The sequence below is a fragment of the Gymnoscopelus braueri genome (assembly GCF_963280865.1).
Source record: "Gymnoscopelus braueri genome assembly, chromosome: 1".
In the NCBI taxonomy this organism is placed as follows: Eukaryota; Metazoa; Chordata; class Actinopteri; order Myctophiformes; family Myctophidae; genus Gymnoscopelus; species Gymnoscopelus braueri.
The window spans coordinates 51,332,774-51,352,646 of record NC_137603.1 but is presented as its reverse complement, the minus strand read 5'-3'; the positions used below and the strand labels follow the sequence as shown (position 1 = coordinate 51,352,646).

Below are 19,873 nucleotides of genomic sequence, written 5' to 3'. Positions count from 1 at the left end.
TAAGCTCTGAAGATGTTTTTGTTTCTGTTTGTTTCTGGTCTTCATAGTATTTTTCATCACATAGATTTTAGAAATTGTATTTCTAAATTATTATCTAAGTCTAAGTTATTTGATTGTTGAGCAATAAAGGATAGGACTAGATACGTTTTAACTTCATCCTATGCCCTTTTCGAACACCCTAGAGTACAACAAGTATTTGTTTTCATATTTTCATATTTGTATTATGTTTATTTGCCCCTCCTGATTTATTTTGTCTGTTAACAGTATCCGAAATAAACAAATCAATCTCAAAATCAATCTCAAGAATTCTAAGGCCAAATGGGTTATCGGCATATAAGCGATATTACACTAATTATATATCTGTTCTTGAGGTAATTGTTTATACCCCGAAATCACGAAGGCTAATTTGACCTATGGGATACACAAATGTGTCCAAAAACGCTGTTACTGCACTTTGGCTTTGTAGAGCAGAGTAGCTGAGAGAGAGAAAGAAAGAGAGAAAGAACGAACAATTATGTTACACAAGCTCTTGGGTGCTTAAGGGTCCAGTCAATAGGGTGTGTATTTATTTGTTTGTTTGTTTGGAGCAGTGAGTGTGTTTAGCATCTAGATGAGAGGTGAGTGATGTTGAGCAGAGTGACAAGTTGAGTGCTTTGTTTGTAGTGAAAAATTGTCCCAAAAAAATTAAATAAGTTCTATATTGTATAACAGATGTTTTATGTCTTTTTCAGGTAAGTTCCCATGCCATTGCCACCTGTCTCAGTGACCGGAATCAGTACCCGACCTTCTTTAGAACAACCCTAAGTAATACCGTCCAGGTGAACTTCTAAGTAGTATGTTCCACACACTTGACAAATACCTCCCTCCAGTGACTGTAATTGATATTGCATATCACCTCTTATTTGCTTATTTATTATTTATAAACATATTAAAAGTTAGAAAATGTGTGTTTGGTAGATTATTTCTCGCTTCTTGGCAATAACTTTTATTCCCCTTTTAAACAGTGCCCCATTTGTATGGAACATGCACTGTCTTGCTGAGTATATTGTGCCCATAACAAACCTTCTCTTCCAGTGCCAAACAGCTTATTTACAATAGGATTAGTGGAACGGCCTGGAGGTCTGTTACAGTGGGATCCTATGCAGAGACACAGAGCCCCCCAGGTACCCTATGTATCCCGTGTACCCCATGTACTGTACCTGAGGTACGTAGCTCAAAACAATTGCAACAGCCGAATAAGCTGTTTGGCATTGGCAGAGATTTGTCACATTTTTCATGGGCGCAACCCACATACTCAGCTGCGCTGCTCACCCGACAAATGCATGTTCCTTACAAATGGGGCACTACCGAATAAACAGGCTTTCCATCAGTGTAAAAGTTATTGCCAATCTAATTTAGATAGATAGATAGATAGATAGATAGACCTTTATTGATATTGAAATTCAGTCACCAAAGATTAAGGATGTACCTCTATAGCACTCATCCCTCCCTCCTTCCTTCATCCAATCAGGTGCGAGCTATGCTCCAGATTATGAGACGGTTCGGGTGGACCTGGGCAGGATTGCTGTTTATTGATGATGCTTATGGCCAAGATGCGGCCCAAATCTTCCAGTCTGAGCTGGCCCAGTCTGGTTGGGGTTGTCTGTCGTATGCGGAGGTTCTACCCTGGGACAGTGACCCGGCTGAACTCCAGAGGATTGTCTCTGTGATGAAGAAGTCCACAGCTCGTGTGGTCGTTGTATTTGTATATGGGATCCGTCTGTTCAAATTCATGGACGAGGTTGGGTTTATGATCCATGTTAATGTAGGAAACTCATAATTATAAGGAGTCTGAAATGACTTATATTGAAGTGAAGACATCCCTTCATGTAAAATTGGTTGCTAATTCATTGCAAACATTTGGTTTAATTGCAATGCAATTTAATCACAATTAAATTGCAATGCAATAATCAGTCTTAGGTTCTTCAAATTAAATGCTCAGTAATTGTGTATTTTTTTGCACAATAAGCAAATAATGAAACCATTCACACATCTCATTGCTAAAACTAAATATTATATTGTATTTGCCTTGATAGTTTACAGAAGATTGTATCATTATTATTGTTATTGTTGTTGATTACAATCAACAGGTGGTAAAGCAGGAGGTGACAGGTCTACAGTGGATATCTCATGTGGGCTTCGTAGAACAGTTAGACCTCCAGACTCCTCGCTACATGCCCTACCTGAGAGGCACCCTGGGTATTGGCATCCGTCGTGGAGAGATACCTGGCCTTAAGGACTTCTTGTTGAAAATACATCCTAGCAATGACCTTGACAACAACCACGAAAATATGATAGTGAGTCATTTGTTTAATTTCAACGTTCACGATATGATGATATTTATTGTTACACCTTGTGTACATTAGAGTAAAACATGGCGTGGAGACACTTTTCATGTGGTATCTTCCAAAACAATACGTTGTTGGGGGGTGTCTACGATCTTTGATGATTCTGCCAGCTTTACTGACATAGCGTAGTATAAGTCTTGGTGGGAGGGAGGATGACATCCACTGATAAGTTTGGCTGTCTGCAAGATAATGTCTGTTTTAAAATATTCATGATGTATTATATTTCAGTTTGAGTATTCATTTTGTTTTGTCAGGTGAGGCGGTTTTGGGAGCACACATTTCAGTGTAAATTTGCACCCCTTCCGTCAGAGTGGGTGGATGCTGGTGGAAGGGTGTGTAGTGGACAAGAGGACCTGGGAACAGCAGAAACAACCCTGTTGGATGTGTCTGAACTCAGGGCAACGTATGCCGTGTACATGGCTGTGTATGCTCTGGCCCATGCCCTCCATGACATGTTGCAATGTGTGCCAGGAAGAGGGCCTTTCACTGGGCACAGCTGTGCCACTTTGCAGACAATACAGCCATGGCAGGTGGGATATAAATAAACAGTTTACTAGAGTTTATAGTTGGGTTTCATTTTGAATAATAATGAATATATAAATATGACATTGATACAAAGCATGAAAGATTGACATACTAGGATGAAACTGTATTAATAATGTTCTCATAGTGTTCAATCATACTTATTGCCTGCAGTCGATGTTGATGTTTTTTTGTTTCGTTTTTTTTGGGTGGTGGCGGTGGTGGTGGTGTGTGTGTGGTGGGGGTACGTTCTTCTGTGCAGGGACACAGAAGCCCCCCCCCCACACCCCCTCCTATTCCCCAATGCACAAAAGAAGATGTTTCAATTGCAAGGATGTAGTTAATTCATAAACAGTCCATGTCAGTGTCACTGTGTATCCTGTGTTCATCACCATTTCTAGCTTGTGCATTACCTGGAAAAGGTCAACTCCACCACATCATTTGGTGATCAAGTATCATTTGACGAGAATGGTGGTATGGAATGGTATCTTATCTGTGATATCATGAACTGGGTGTGGCTCCCTGATGGAGGCACAAAGGTTCACAATGTAGGCGTGTTCAAGAAGCCAGCCTCTGGAGATGAAGAACTCATCCTTGATGAAGACCGAATCTTCTGGAACTTTGAAACCAAAAAGGTCACTTTGGCTGGCTAAAATACCTAAAGTTGAGCTCATGATGTGAATGTGATTTAGTTTGGAATGAAACTGATCATTGTTACTTTCCTCTGTAGCCTCTTCGGTCAGTGTGCAGTGAGAGCTGTTCCCCTGGAACCCGTGTGGCCAGAAGGAAAGGGGAACCTTTCTGCTGCTATGACTGCATTCCTTGTTCTGAAGGAGAAATCAGCAATGAGACTGGTAGATTTACATTTTGTATGTACAGTAGATTATCTATAGGCTACTACTGATACTGTACTTATAACCTTTAACCTTGCTCTCTTTTTTAGACTCTACAGAGTGCACCAGTTGTCTAGAGGACTTCTGGTCCAGTCCCCAGCGTGACCACTGTGTCCCTAAGATCATGGAGTTCCTCTCCTACCACGAGGTCCTGGGTATCTCCTTGACAACCATCTCATTGCTAGGCACACTTATCTGTGCCATTGTCATGGGAATCTTCGTCTATCATCGAGACACGCCCATGGTACGCGCCAACAACTCAGAACTCAGCTTCCAACTTTTGCTGTCACTCAAACTATGTTTCTTGTGCTCACTTCTGTTCATTGGCCGTCCCAGACTCTGGACTTGTCAGCTGAGGCATGCAGTATTTGGGATCAGCTTTGTGCTGTGTGTCTCGTGTATCCTGGTAAAGACTATGGTGGTGTTGGCCGTGTTCAAGGGCTCCAAGCCTGGGGGTGCAGACATTATGAAGTTTTTCGGTGCTGTGCAGCAAAGAGGAACAGTTCTCGCTCTTACTTCTATCCAGGCAATAATCTGCATAGCTTGGCTTGTGTCTGCCTCACCAACCCCTCATAAAAACACACAATACCAAAGTGATAAGATAGTCTATGAGTGTGAAGTGGGATCAACCGTTGGTTTTGCAGTGTTACTAGGTTATATTGGTTTACTGGCTCTCCTCAGTTTCGTCCTAGCATTCATGGCAAGGAATCTGCCAGACAACTTCAATGAAGCCAAGTTCATAACTTTCAGCATGTTGATCTTCTGTGCCGTGTGGATAGCCTTCATCCCAGCATATATCAGCTCTCCAGGCAAATATGCAGATGTAGTGGAGGTATTTGCTATTTTAGCATCTAGTTTTGGCCTTTTAGGGGCGCTGTTTGGACCAAAGTGTTATGTAATGCTTTTAAAACCTGAGAGAAACACTAAGAAGTCCATCATGGGTCGCGGTGCCACCAAGACATAGAAGCAGAAATTCAATGATGATGCATTTTCTGTGTATTTTATAGCAATAGTGTATTTGATTGCTGATCACCTTGTTAGCAATTGATTCAGTACAGATTCAACTAAATCCAGTCAGAGATGCAAACATTATCTGTCATGAATAAAGTTGGTGAATTGTTGATTACCCACCCTCAAAGAACCCTAACCCTAAGTTTGGTGTTTTAGATCTAAATAGACAAGGATTAGCACCTCTTCATACTCTGTAGCTCAACGTACTACAGGTATGTAATTGAATTAAATTAAATGATGTATAGGTTTAAATTGGTAAATGTACCCGTAAGCTATTATTGTCTAACAGCATTATTTTTGAAGGCCTCTGCTTTCAATGGGTTAAAGCTGCTTTGTGTGATATTTTCATGGTCCAAAGACTTGAAAACAATATTCTCTGTATAAAGGTACCGTAAAGGTAGCGAGCACACAAATGTTCGTCCCAATTTATATTTATTGTGTGCTCGCTACAGAGTGAGCACACACATGTTCTTCCAGCTTTATGTTTTTAAATTTCGTACACTTTTTTGGGTCTCTAATTACTTCCACATACTTAGTGCTCTTCAAACTGTAAAATATTCATCTATACGCTGAATGGTGTGCTTGTATTTTTATTTTTGAAAATGTTTTGAAAAACTTTTACATTTTCTTTTTACATTCATTATAATGAAAATGTATGGGGAAAAGAGCCCATTTTTCTAGAGCACTTTTGTGGAGAGACAGGGACCTCCTGCTTTTGTGCTCTAATTACTACTTCATACTTTCACCTATTAACTTTATTCGAACTTTAAAATGTTCGGCTATATCTTTGATTTAATATTTTATTTATTTTTCACCCCGTTGAAAATTAGGCTAATTGAAACTTTGAAAATCATCAAACCCTCCTCACTTTGGAGCCGCATTACTCTGACATATACTTTCTCCATTGGATCCTGTCAGTCAAACTCCAACTCAGGTTTTTTCAAACTCCACTTGAGCTGGATTTGGTATGTTGGTGCGGTATCCTGACTTTATACATTGTCATATACTGTACTTGCATGTGTCACTGTCACTATATTATCATCACTTTACCCAAATCCAGCTCAAGTGGAGTTTTTGACCAGTGAATGTGGAGATTTGTGGAGAGTTGTTATGTCCATCATTGATTAGCTCTGAAAAGAGCAGATAGCAGGGGGGGGGGGGCTAGTAGCTGCAGTGTTACCAGGGGAGTGTCAGATGAAAGACAGATAAGTCAGTCATGTTCAAACAGCATTCATAATCATAATAAACTTTATTTTAGGCATCTACAGCGCTCTTAAAGTTTAAACTACATGCTCCGACAGCAGAGATATACAGGGAGCTATCCATTCAGCACCAGTGACGTTTTTTATATCTAAAAACAACAACAACAACAAAAACGGGTAACCGGGTTCAAATCCGGGGGTAGAAGTGGAAAGTTTAGTTTCGGTTATTTAGTCCTAAATGGTTAGTGACACACATTTTGGTTAAACGGTTAACCATCACCATCTCTAATATCTACGTCCAATACCCCATATATCTACAGTACATACAACACTCCCATACTGTATTATCTACATACAATACCCCCATGTATCTACATACAATACTTCCATACTGTATTATCTACATACAATACCCCATATATCATACAATACTCCCATACTGTATTATCTACATACAATACCCCCATATATCTACATACAATACTTCCATTACATTACATTACAGTCATTTAGCAGACGCTTTTATCCAAAGCGACTTACAATAAGTGTATTCAACATAGGTAGGGAACGAAAACTACTAATCACCAGAAGTCTTTAGTGCATTTTCTGCAAAAACAAGCAACCAAGAGTATACCTAGCGCTAAGGTAAAAGTGCAATATATCAGCTACCTATTTCCTTAAACAGATGAGACAAAATAGCTAAATCAAACGAGCATGAGCTAAAACAAATAATCGACTAAACAAGATCCAATAAACAATCCAATAATCCAATAAACAATACAGCAATAGAAAACAAGCGTTCGTACAACTAGTTAACAACAAGTAGGTCAGGCAGAGAGGAAGGGTAGTGTTTCCTGAAGAGGTGAGTTTTCAGCCTGCGGCGAAATATGGACAGTGACTTCCATACTGTATTATCTACATACAATACCCAATATATCATACAATACTCCCATACTGTATTATCTACATACAATACCCCCATATAGCTACATACAATACTTCCATACTGTATTATCTACATACAATACCCCATAATATCATACAATACTCCCATACTGTATTATCTACATACAATACCCCCATATATCTACATACAATACTTCCATACTGTATTATCTACATACAATACCCCATATATCATACAATACTATACTGTATTATCTTCTACATACAATACCCCCATATATCTACATATAATACTCCCATACTGTATATCTACACACAATACCCCCATATATCTACCTACAATACTCTACTCCAATACTCTACTCCATTACTTTTTTTTTACTTAATTATTTGAAAACTTGAATTACTGATTACTTTGTAGATTTATATTATTATTACAAAACATACATTAAACCACTTGAGTCCTATATATACTTAGGCTATTTGAAATAGACGATCTACAAGCTCACTCCGGGTCACGCGATGCAACACGTTGTGAGCTTGTAGATCTGCTATTTTCAAAAGATTTAGGAAGATCAGCCATCCCATTTTTCACCACTAGATTTGAAATGGTCCAGTTTTATTGGTGCTAGAGAGTGTGTTGCTGGGGTCACTCTTATCTGTAAAAGGGCATTCTAGTGCAGGGCTGCCAACACTCCTGGATCCTGCAGGAGTCCCCTAGCCTGGTTCCAGACCATAGACCCCGCCCACTCTCTGAGTGTGCTCCTCTTGGTCTGGTGTCATAATGTCAGCCTGTGGCTTTTCACGATCGAAGGAAAATCTGTCAAATCAGAGTCGTAGGTGGGGGTGGTCTAACGACAAGCCAATCAGCGAATATCTGCTAAAACAAGCTGTGCGATGATGTCAGATGTAGGCGGATCCGTCGATCTCTTGTGATTGGATTAGGGCAATTTCAATTTCAATTTGGTAATCGCGGACATTGCAGCCAATTTCAGACTGAAGCTCCACGCAGCTTCAGGCTGATAATCAGGCTAGGAGTCCCCTGGATTTTGACCACGTCTCCTGACAATCTCCTGGATTGTAATTTCTCCTGGATTTGGTATCACACTCCCAAAATTCACCAGAACACAGGAAATTACATCTACTATGTTAAGTTTCTGGGGGAGGACCCCCAGTCCCCAGACAGGTTGGGCGGCCACAGTTGAATGGTTAGTGAGCCCGCCTGGGAAGCCTAAGGTTCGAAGTGTCCCTGAGCAAGATACCTAAGTCCTAACTGCTCCCAAAAACAAAAAGGTAGTCTTTGTCTATCCCCCTTTTGTGTTAGTAGTGGTCTGACTGCCCACTATATTATGTTCCCCTCATGTGTCATTTTGGTTATATCAGTTGTTCTGTTCAGTTCAGTCTTTGTTCAATTGTTTAAGTTGATCTCACTTTGTTTTGGGCCCACACCCACATTTTGTGACACTGCTGTTAAAAAGTAATGTTATTTTCACTTTGACGCATCATTTCCAAAAGAATGTTATCATGTACAATATAAATTCTCAGTTGAACAGATTTGGATAAATGGTAAGACTACTGTTTTGTGTATGAGCGTGCCAACAGACATATGGAGATTGTGAAATTCTGTGCATTTTGTTTTGGTCTGTAGTTTCAGATTTTTTACGGGCCAGCATGGCTCCGTTTTGATATTGGCATTATTCTTCCGATTCTTCTTCTTCTGCCACTTTTTGCAGTTCTGGCTGAACCGTGCATACGCTTTTTACGAAACTCGGCCATATGATAGATGGTCATGAAAAACTATCAAGAAATAAATCTCACAATCTTTCGTCAAAAGGTGGCGCTATATAGCACTCAATTGAAAATGCCAACTTTGAACAGGTACAACTCATGCCCTGTTTGACCTACAGCAATAAAAATTCAATACACACATGCGTCTACTCATGATGAACAACTTTCACACTCTGACCTTTAGATCTCCCACCATTTTGAATTATATGAAAAACAGTTAAAACTCTCCTCCTGGGATTTTTGAGTAATCTGCACGAAACGTTTTACACATGAACTTTGGACCTATGCCGACAAAACGGTGGGAGCGGATTTTTTCTAAGTGAAAAATTTAAGCTTTAATGAGCCAATGAATATTGCAGTTTTATGACAATTATTCATCTGCCCCTAACACATACATGCAGACTCACATTTCTTTGAAACTTTGCGGTAATGTAGAGGGTCATTCCAAATATCACTGAAACCAATCTTACTCCAATTGGTCAAAGGGGGCGCTATAGCAATTTTTTGAAAATGCAAACTTTAAACAGGCAAAAGTCATGCCTCGTTTGGCCGACAGCCATTAAACCTGCTTACACATGTGCCTTGACTCATGAGGAACACATGTATCACTTTGACCAGTAAGCTCCGCCCTTAGATTGTCCGCAATTTTGAGCAGTTTGAAAAACACTTAAACCCAGGATTTTTCAGCTATTTGCGTGAAACTGTATCATCTGTGTGAGCTGCTTTTTCACCAGTTCAGGTCTGTGGTCCAATGGTCGATCCCTGTCCCCGACAATGTGTTGAGGCGATCGTGATTTCGCATTCGTTGGCTTACGCGTAGTGTTTCTTGAGGTTAGGGGTACGCATAGTTTTACTGAGGCTAGGGTTAGTGAGGGTTTAAAATGCTCATTTGTTAATTGCATGGTCTCCTTTCTCTCAAGTTCAGTCTTCTATGTTTCTATGGCTTATTGTGCATATTACTTATCATTGCTTCTTTCTTTTTTCTATCTGCATTCACTGGCCCCGTATTATTGCTGCTTGCAGCTATATTTTTGTTTTTGTTTTTTTAAGCTTTGTTGCTTTTTGTAGAGTTTATCTTGTGGATATTCAGTGAATTTGTAGTTTCATGCAAGTAGTTAGTAGCTATTTGGAAGGAGACTCAGTGGAGACATCAGGAGAGAAGAGGTCTCAGTGGAGACAGAGGTAGGTCTCAGTGGGGACATTAGGGGAGGAGAGATGGTGTTTGGTAGCCTGGTAAAGCCCCTCCCTCCGGAAATCAAATGAGATATCCGGAGGTAGGGGCTTTACCAGGCTAGGTGTTTGGTGGGGACATAGGAGGAAGGACCTGAATGCAGCATGCGTTTTGTGATAATTATTTTATTTCTGATGTTCAATCTTTAGGGGGGGGGGATTTCAAAGATGGCCACCATGTAATATCTATAAATGCCAATATCTCGGCTTCCAAGCCACTTAGAATTTTCAGAATGTTCTGAAGATTGTGTGGCTTGTGAAGAAATGGGTCCAATATTTAGTTCAGTGACCATGGGGCTAAAGAATCGTCAGTGGTGGGAAAAGTACAAAAAAAAAATGAATAATCTCCTCAACCTGTATGGGCATGTTGATCCAATCTAATAGTGGGAGAAATGTATAAAAATCTTTTGAAAATAGCAGATCTACAAGCTCACAATGCATCGTGATGCGATGCATTGTGAGCTTGTAGATCGGCTATTTTCAAATAGCTGTAATCTATATAAAGCTTAAGCGGTTAATGTATGTTTTTCAATAACAATCTAAATCAAAAAGTAACTAGAAACTAAAGTTTTCAAATAATTGTAGTGGAGTAAAAGTATTATATTTGCCTTAGAGATAGTGGAATAGAAGTAAAAGTATTGAAAATTGGAAATACTCCACTAAAGTAAAATACCTCAAAATTGTACCTAAGAACAGTACTTGAGTACATTACTTTACACCACTGACCAATCAGGTATAATATAACGGAACCAATAGAGCACCGAAGTCCTGACGTCACTCGTTCATCCCCAGGTTTGCGGAAGTAATTTCTCTATGGAGAATAACATTGGGTCATCTTAGAATCGTCTCATATAAGCATTGTGGTCCAAAAATAAACACCGCGTGTCGGCGTTATTGTCAGGGAGGAGGTTCTGTATCGTTTATCATAGTCAGTCACTTATATTTGATACAGTCTGTTTCTGGCGAAAATGTAACTAATTCGGCGGAAGTAACATTAGCGTTTTCTCACCGTCAGTTGATGCTTCATATCCATAAGAGTCAACCCGCCGGGGTCATTTGTTTATTTTTGGAACACAGTTCTTATTTGACGCGATATTAAATACGTCTATGGGATTCAGAACGGGGGTGGAAAACTGCGAACCAGGTAGACAAACAAAGGATGTGTAAATGACGTCAGACTTCGGCGGTCTATAGACTCCAACCATGACTCCAACCCACTTCTGGTCTCCTAAAGAGGCGGTCCTACGTCACGCAGACAGGAAGTACACCGGAGAGGGCGTGTCTTGGGTTTCATGGGTTTCTTTCCTATTTGTCTTTGATCGTAAACCTGCGTAAACGTTATACCGAAATAAGTGACCTATCGAATTATTGACTGTAATTTCTCCACAAGGCGCCGTTTGTAATTTCATCAATATTTCACATAATTTAGATAAACTGTCATATTAATGTTTAAGAGTAGGCTAATGCTAGGAAATATTCCACATAAAAAACAACAACAACTAAGAAATACCCAGTTCAGCAGCCTAATCTGAAAGGCAGAAGAACACGTCACTCACAACTACTTTCCCACAATTAATAATCCAGGTGGCTGAATGAAGGCGACTCAATGAATTTCCAGGTGACTTGCCACCCCATCACCTACGTGAACAGTAGAGCACAAATAGCCGAGCTTGTATGGAGATCGGCTATTTTCACAATTGTTGCCTCTTTCCTATATTAATTGAGAATTTGGCCAATGTTTGACCAGTTTTTATGGTACAGTTTGATTGATTACTTTTGATGCAGTCTTTTCATTGAATTCCTTCTTTTGTTAGGTATTGGAAAGGTCTTAAAAGTCCTTAAATTGTCACTTCACTGTCATCTGGGGACCCCCCCTCCCCCCAATCATGTTGGGGAGTGGGACCCCCCTCGGCGTCCCGACCCACAGGTTGAGAACCACTGCCCTAACCTAACCCTTGCAGCTGGAGTCACAGAATACGATAGGTCGCCGTTTTGGGTGTAACCGAGAAACGCAGCTGAGCAGGCAGGCAGGCTGAGCTGAGGAGTGGACCTAGACTTTAGCAACAATGAATTCCTTGGAGCAGGCCGAAGGTAAGAGGACACATGGAGGTAAAAAAAACATCAGGTTCTAGCAGTACCTCGTTGTCATGTCATGTGTAGGAACCAGAGTTCTAAGGTTCCCACTGGAAACAACAGCATGTCCTTCATGTTGTTTACCTAACGGTTGTCTGGGACTTGTCTGCTAGCCTGTTAGCTTGTTAGCCAAAACTTCAGTGCTTCTGTAGTACTGGAACCATGCAGTGGGTGTTGTTAGCAGTTAGCAGCTAATGCATTTACAGCTGGTAGTGGGAGTTAATTATACAATTTCTGTAACGTTACAACATCTGCAACACTGCCAGGTTCAAGCTTTCCTCTCAGGTTCTTTGTTACACATACCTTTTCAACTTATACAGTTGTATAAGAAACTAGCTATAGATGCTAACGAGTCCCTTGGCTGAGCTGCTCCTTGGCTGCTAGAGTAGTTGTTCTCAACCAGTGGTCCTTGAGGGGGTTTCAGGTGGTCCCCAGCTAAATGATGGAGAGTTGGAAACCAAATGGACCCTTATGGACTAGCTGTAGAATACAACTCTCGTAGACGTATTTATGAATCGGCCACAGACGGCATTAAAACACTTCTTTATTGAAATATATGGATTATTACATTAAACTACTACCCCGTAGCGAGAGTTAACATTTGGAGCGTGGGGGTAAGCACCTTTTATTTTAAATGTGTACGTGTTTGGAGTGTCTACGGGGTATAGTGCTGAAAGTCCCTGTGTCCATGGGGGGTGAACCCTACAACTCTCGTAGATTGAAAACGTCAGAATCATAAATACGTCTACGAGAGTTGTATTCTACAGCTACTTATAGACCTTCTTGAGAGTTTCATTTTACGCTCCCAAGAGTTACATTATTGTTAAACATCTGCATTACTGAATTTACAAGAAGTCTACACAATTAGAGAATGTAGAAGAATTGTTATTTTGAGTATAGTTTGCCTGTCATCTCTCCTATTGGTACCACAATAATGCAGCATGGAATTGTGGACAAAATCTCATCCAACGATAACAACATATTCTAAGTTTTGGGTCTGAGAGTCTAAATCTCATCAAATGGTGGTCCGTGGCTCAAATGCTGAATAAATAATGGACCTTGATATGAAAAGCGTTGAAAACCATTGTGCTAGAGAGATGTATCTTGAACATTACTGTTTGAGCTGTGTGTGGTGGTGTTCATCACCAGAGAGAAAAGGTCATACCTGTTAAAACCCCTTTTTATCACTACAAACAATGCTTCTTCATTTACATATATAGCCTTGGATCAGACTATCGTAGATGTGTTTAATCGATTTTGACATGGGCATATCGATACGAAAGTAAAAGTCAGACTCTATAAAATACATCTATGGTCTTGATCCAAGGCTATTCCAGATACAGTAGGTGAAATGTTAAGTTGCTGATGGAGTGAGTCACTTGTGATATGATAACTATTGACATTTGACACAGTGAATCAGAATCACTACATTTTATTTCCAAGCATGAGATTGATACAGTGAATTTTCTTTGGTATCTGGTGCAGTGACAACCCATTAAAAGAACACTCACGCAACAATATATTGGTTAATAATATGCATAAAGAAAAACATCAAAACAACCAAGAATGTCATGCTTTATTTAGATTTAGGAGTGTAGAAACACAGGAAATCTAGGGCAGGGAGAGGGGAGACATCTAGCTCTGGTCCATAGCGTTAGAAGTTAAGGAGAACTCCTTCTAACGCTATGGACCAGAGCTAGGAGACATCTAGCCTCGGATCACAAGACAGTCTTGTATGAAGGCTAGGGAGACATCATGCGGGACATGAAGAGAGCTGGATTCAAACTCAGGTCCTCCTCACAACTAACAAGGAGCATACGGCATCAGTGCACTAACTAACTAAAGACCTCTACACACTGTACGATGTTTGAAATGGTCGGCGAGTGAACAGATCGTTAAGCATTTCACATTGCACGAGTTTCTCTCTTGAAATCGGGCTAACTGACCACTAGGTATCCTGAAATGTTTTATGCCTTGTTGTCTTAATTTGGGACCATCTACAGCGTGAGTCTTTTTTAACCAACTGCTTGTGCAGTCAGGCAATAATAGACCACAGAAAAGCTCACGGTGAGTCAATGTTATTACGTGGTGAGCTGCTCACCACGTAATAACATTGACATTGTCTATACTGATGATATCACACAAAATTGATTGTCCCTCTTTCTTGGCAGACTTAAAGGCCTTTGAGAGGAGACTGACAGAGTATGTGTCCTGCTTGCAACCTGCCACAGGTCGATGGAGAAGTAAGTAAAGCCTGAGTTATACTTTGTTGTACACAGAAAATAGTCAAAGTCGATCTACAAGCTCTGTGACGCGTTGTAATATTGTACTACTGAGTGTATACAAATAATTACATATATTATCTACGTAAAGTGTATTTCATGACGTGGGAGAATGGCCAAGTGTAATGTAGCAAACATTTCTGTTCTGAACATGGTCATAACCTAAATGTACTTAAGAATTAAATGTATTGCATAAGAAGTCTCTCGGTGTTGCTCTTCATGCGCAATAAGACACATTTAGATAAACTAGGTTCAGCTACCCTAGATTTCATACAAGGCATAGCATGCGAACTCTTGAGGTGAACAGCGTGCCAACTCTTGATGTGACTAAACTTTAGGTTGATGGATATACTGTACTGACCATGATAGGGCTCTATTATGTTAACCACTTTCAACTTGGTGTGCCTTATTTAGACCCTCCAGAAAAATGCGATTATGCGATCGCAGAGTTTACTGCATAATCAGCAAAATGGCCATAATTATGCGGGGGTAACGTTTTTTCAAAAAGGCTGCATCGCATAATATGTGCATCGCATAATATGCACTTCGCATCGCATATTTCCGCATATTCCGCAACTTTTCAAATTTTTCGCAACTTTCAGCATATTTCGCAACTTCCTGCAATTTCATCGCATAAAATTGCAAAAGTCCCCGCATATTTCATCGCAAAATCGAGGATTTTAGCCCGCATAATCAAGAGTTTTAGCCCGCATAATCAAGGATTTTTGCCTGCGTTTTTCTGGAGGGTCTACTTATTTTGGGCCTGTCATTGTAAGTGCCATTTTTCAAAAACAATTGTGAAAATAGCAGATCTACAAGCTCGCAACATGCCGCAATGCAGCGTGTTATGAGATGCAGATTGCAGATTGTAGATCATCTATTGTCACAGTGTGACAGAAAATACAAGTTGCGGTCGTCGTGATACCAATTTTATCCATTCAGGAGAAGGAACTCTACAAATATTATTTAACAGCTTACATTTTTATTGTGTTCTCTCTCCTGACTGGCTAAAATTGTTATCCCGCTTTGAAAATGTATTTCTGTTTACTAAAGACCGCTGTTATTGAACTAACCTATAAATGTGGAAAATAGAGCTATTTAACACTAAATTGAACAAAATATAAAATAAAATAACATATCGTCGGCTGTCGGGTAGAAACCTTGCATCTCCATATTCAAACTTTTTTACATTTTGTTGTAAATTAATGCCCGACTTCATACAAGAGTGTCGTGCAAAAGTAGTGAAAATAACAGATCTTGAAGCTCTCAACGCCACCAGACCGCAACGATATATCACTTACGTGGCTTCAGTGATCTTGTTGGTGATCTCTGTTTGTACCTTAAGTAGTTAATAATGTTCTATGTGGTTTCAGTGATCTTGTTAGTGATCTATATGTGTAGTGTACCTTAAGTAGTTAATAATGTTCTATGTGGTTTCAGTGATCTTGATAGTGATCTCTGTTTGCACGGCTACTGGGGCTTGGAACTGGTTGATAGATCCAGACACACAGAAGGTACACGTTACTTTTTCACTTATCATGTAATTTATGTGGCAAATAATCTTTCACGTTTATAATCGTTCATACCAGTGATTCTCAACCTGTGGGGCGTGAGGACATTGCAAGTGGGCCCCCATACAATTGACAAAACAATAAGATTTTTAATGATGATATACTAATAATTAATATAAAAACAAAATAATGTAAGAAAAAAAAGAAATGTCAAATGTCATTTTTCTTTAAAACCAAAAATTGTCTTCTTTGTGATACCAATAAATTGGAGCTTAAAGTACGCTAAGTTAGTTCCATTGATCCAAGCCAGAACGCAATGGATTAATTGATCATTAAATGCTCTGAAAATACACGTGGCCCACCCATCTGACCACTTAACACGACACAGCCGTGGACGCTTTTGAGATTTTCCAAGTGGGCCCTGATTCAGAAAAGGTTGAGAACCACTGCTTTAACAATGACATAACAAATGTCACCCTGACACTCTACTGTAGAATGACCAGGAGCTCTGTGTGACTTTACATATTCTAACATTTTACTTCCCTGTATTGTGTGTCTGCAGGTGTCATTCTTCTCGTCGTTGTGGAATCACCCTTTCTTCACGATCAGCTGTGTCACGTTAATAGCTCTCTTTTTCGCTGGAATACATAAGCGAGTTGTTGCACCATCAATGTATCCTTCTCCCCTTGCATTCAGCCTGTGTGAGGAAAAACTATCTCCAATGTGGGCATTTAGCAGGCGCTCTTATCCAAAGCGGCTTACAATAAGCTACTGTAGGTAAACGCATACATCAAATGCAGAGAGACAGTGTTCTAGTGCTTCTGTAAACTAGGATTGCAGGTAAGCAAGGAAACTAGCATCAGTCTAAACCAGTGTATATCAACCTTTTTTGTGCCAAGGCACACCTGGCATAGCCAAAAGATCCAAGGGCACACCTAGATATACGGTATATATATATATATATAATTATATGTATATATATATACACACACACACACTAGGGGTGTGCCGATACACTAATTTCATGAAACAATACGATACGATATTGGGCACACAACTTCGATACGATACGCACTTTTTTATTATGAAATCATATGGGGGAGAAAAAAAGCAAATGCAAACAAATATTTCTGTTTTTGCATTATTCAGACATGCAAACTTGTAGCTTTTCAGCTTCCACTAGCCGTTTTGAATCCAAATAGGGCAATAGTGTGACACCTGACCCGAAAAAAAACAGCATGTTGTCACCCTTTTCACCTCGGGGCTGTTTGCACGCCTGATTATTATTATTGTAAAAAAAAAAAAAATGTTCAAAATGATATTTTTTCAAACCTTCTTCAAACGGCGCGGCACACCTCAGCAGTAGCCCCGGCCCAAAATTGGGACGTTTGCCAGGGTTGATATACACTGGTCTAAACAATATATTGTCAAAATGATAATCTGTACATTGAAACTATAGGATACCAGGCAATCAATGAACCTAGCGTCTGTTTAAATAACATAAATTACATGTTAAAATGTCTGCACTTTCTGTTTCATGAAGGCATGCAGTCGTACAGCATAGTTTTGACTTGTGATTCAAATAATTTATGGAAAAGTTGGTGTGTGATGTGAATATGTATATGGACTTTTACTATAACAGCTCCTTTAACTCCTAAATAACATAGTTCGATAGTTGGTTGTATTACAGCTCTTTCGGCCAAGAATGCTGGTCAAAGACGTGTTTAATCCGTGCTAAACATTCCCACAGTACATGGACTGTGGGAAATGTAGGTACTAGTTGGTGACCTCTCTTACTTGAACGTTTGTATTATATCTACTACTTTGTATAAGGTGGGGTCCTGGGAACCTCAGGATTACTTGAGGGGGTACCATATAAACATCACACATGCCTTGGTAGCGTTTGGATAATTTCAACAATATTTTAGAGGTATTTCCCCTACTGTGATAACAAAGTACATTCTTCTCAAGGTGACTATATTGTAGTCAGGGTTAATACTGTAATCAATAATCTTAATGCATTATACAACAAAACCTGTGTTAACACTTTACTTGTTAGGCTTATAATGCATCATAATCATATTTACAATGTACTTATAAGGCTACATTTGTTATAAATGTTTATGCATAACAACTTATAACACGTTTTATAAAGTGCTGGTCATAATGCATTATAAGCTCAGCAGAACATTATAACTACCATAACTTAATCAGTTATAAAGTGTCTTCATACAATACCGATGTGATGCAATATAGACCCTACCTTCGAGTAAAGTGTTACCAAACCTGTCTGTGACAAAAGGTGATATTATATCTGTTGAAGTATGTTTACTTTATGGTTCATCCATGTATCTTTTATATCCTTGACCTTTGTCCCTTCAGTATAGCTGCTCGGTGTCGGACAGTTTTAGCAGAATACAACATGTCCTGTGATGATGTAAGTTCCTAATAATTTCTGCTCTTTCATTACTTAGCAGATCTGTGTGTGTTGTTCCTTTCCACCATTTTAAATCTTGTTTACTTGTGTCTTTTTTTACAGACAGGGAAGCTTATTCTCAAACCACGGCCAAACATCCAATAACCAGGAACGCCATGGAGGTGTGTGTGTGTTCTCACGCGCGTGTGTGTTGGACTGTGTGGTGGTGAGGGAACTAAATGCTCTTAAAACCACTTGACTGCAACGGATCACAGTATCCAGGGAGTCATTTTGAGATGGAAGAGAAAATGTAGCCGCAAGCACCTTGGATGCTGTCTGCATCCAAGTTGCAATACCCTCCATTGGACAGCCCTTTCATGAAACAGAAAAGTTCTGTATCATTGCGTTAAACAGTGATTAACTCCCCAATATAGCACATGTACGGACAGCTTGGGTTATCCTTTTTGTCTCTGTCAAGACTTTGTTTCGTAAAAATTCATTGTTGTCATGTTATAAGCAACTTTCTGACTGTCAATAAACTCTGTGCAGCCATGATTATAATGTGTTCGAGTTTGGAAGCGCTCGTTGTAAATCAGTCACTGTCCAGTGTGTACATCACCTGTTTCAAAATTGCACATGCAGGACGTGGAATTATTTAAAACGAGCGCTTATAAACTAGAACACTTACAAAGAATCATGACGGCACAGAGTTTATTGACAGAAAGTTGCTCATAACACGACAACGGTGGAGTTGTCATGCTGTCTTGACAGAGACAAAGAGGATAACCCAAGGTGTCCGTTCCAGGTTCAATATTGGTAATTTAATCACCTTTTAATCAGGTGGGACTTTTCTGGTAAATAGAAGGGCTGTCGATATAGGGTATTGCAACCTAGATTCAGATAGCATCCAAGTTGCTTGCAGCTAGGGGGCAGCACTGGATCAGTTTGTCTTGTATCTGTAGATTTGAAAGAAATCAAGACATGGACAGAAAATGACTTTGTTGTCTCTCTTGAAGTTCCTTCTCTGTTGACATAACCTTTGGAGATTTATTTTAGTCATTCGTCATGAACTCATGTTTATTTCTAATCATACCGGTATATAATATGTGCATCTGTTTTAGATAAATGTAGCCTATCTATTTTTAAACTGTTATTTGCCAAATAAATACATTGGTGTGAAAATGCTCCTCCTTTCAATATTTTGTTATTGCATGGCTGGTTTGGGTACATCTCCTTAAGTAAGAGTACATATCTGGCAGTGCTGTTTTCAAAGGGATACAAGAAGACTGGGTGTCTTGATGTAAAATGTCGTATTTTGTGCAAAATGTTAAAACATAAGATATTTGAAATATGGTCTTAATTAATGTAAAGTTTACATGATTTGAGTACATCATTATCAGACTTAAATTTACCCTTCAACTAATTGTTTATGCCCAAAATGATTGGATATACAGGTTTTGGAGTAATGTGTTGCAATTGTAGAAATATTGGACCTTAATTGTCAAATGTTCAATGATGTTCTTTCCAAATATTAAATTTTTTAAAAAATATATATATTTTGTACCAAATGGCCAATTTTACCTCAAGGTGCC

At 39.4% G+C, this 19,873-nt stretch overlaps 1 protein-coding gene across 1 annotated transcript; it reads left to right on the top strand.

Annotated features, from left to right (window-relative positions):
- Positions 1-11,941: 11,941 nt before the first annotated feature.
- Positions 11,942-19,467, top strand: cnep1r1 (CTD nuclear envelope phosphatase 1 regulatory subunit 1). The gene is made up of 6 exons (XM_080436513.1): positions 11,942-12,030; positions 14,244-14,315; positions 15,795-15,868; positions 16,428-16,537; positions 18,248-18,302; positions 18,405-19,467. Exons 1-6 carry the CDS (start codon positions 12,006-12,008, stop codon positions 18,444-18,446), a joined length of 378 nt encoding a protein of 125 aa, XP_080292639.1. The 5' UTR covers positions 11,942-12,005; the 3' UTR covers positions 18,447-19,467.
- Positions 19,468-19,873: the final 406 nt, after the last annotated feature.

Bases quoted from the DNA above. Each gene is read 5' to 3' on its own strand.
- cnep1r1 (XM_080436513.1), top strand. From the start codon at position 12,006: ATGAATTCCTTGGAGCAGGCCGAAG. The intron at 12,031-14,243 runs GTAAGAGGACAC...CTTTCTTGGCAG, and splicing joins TTCCTTGGAGCAGGCCGAAG to ACTTAAAGGCCTTTGAGAGG. The intron at 18,303-18,404 runs GTAAGTTCCTAA...CTTTTTTTACAG, and splicing joins ACAACATGTCCTGTGATGAT to ACAGGGAAGCTTATTCTCAA.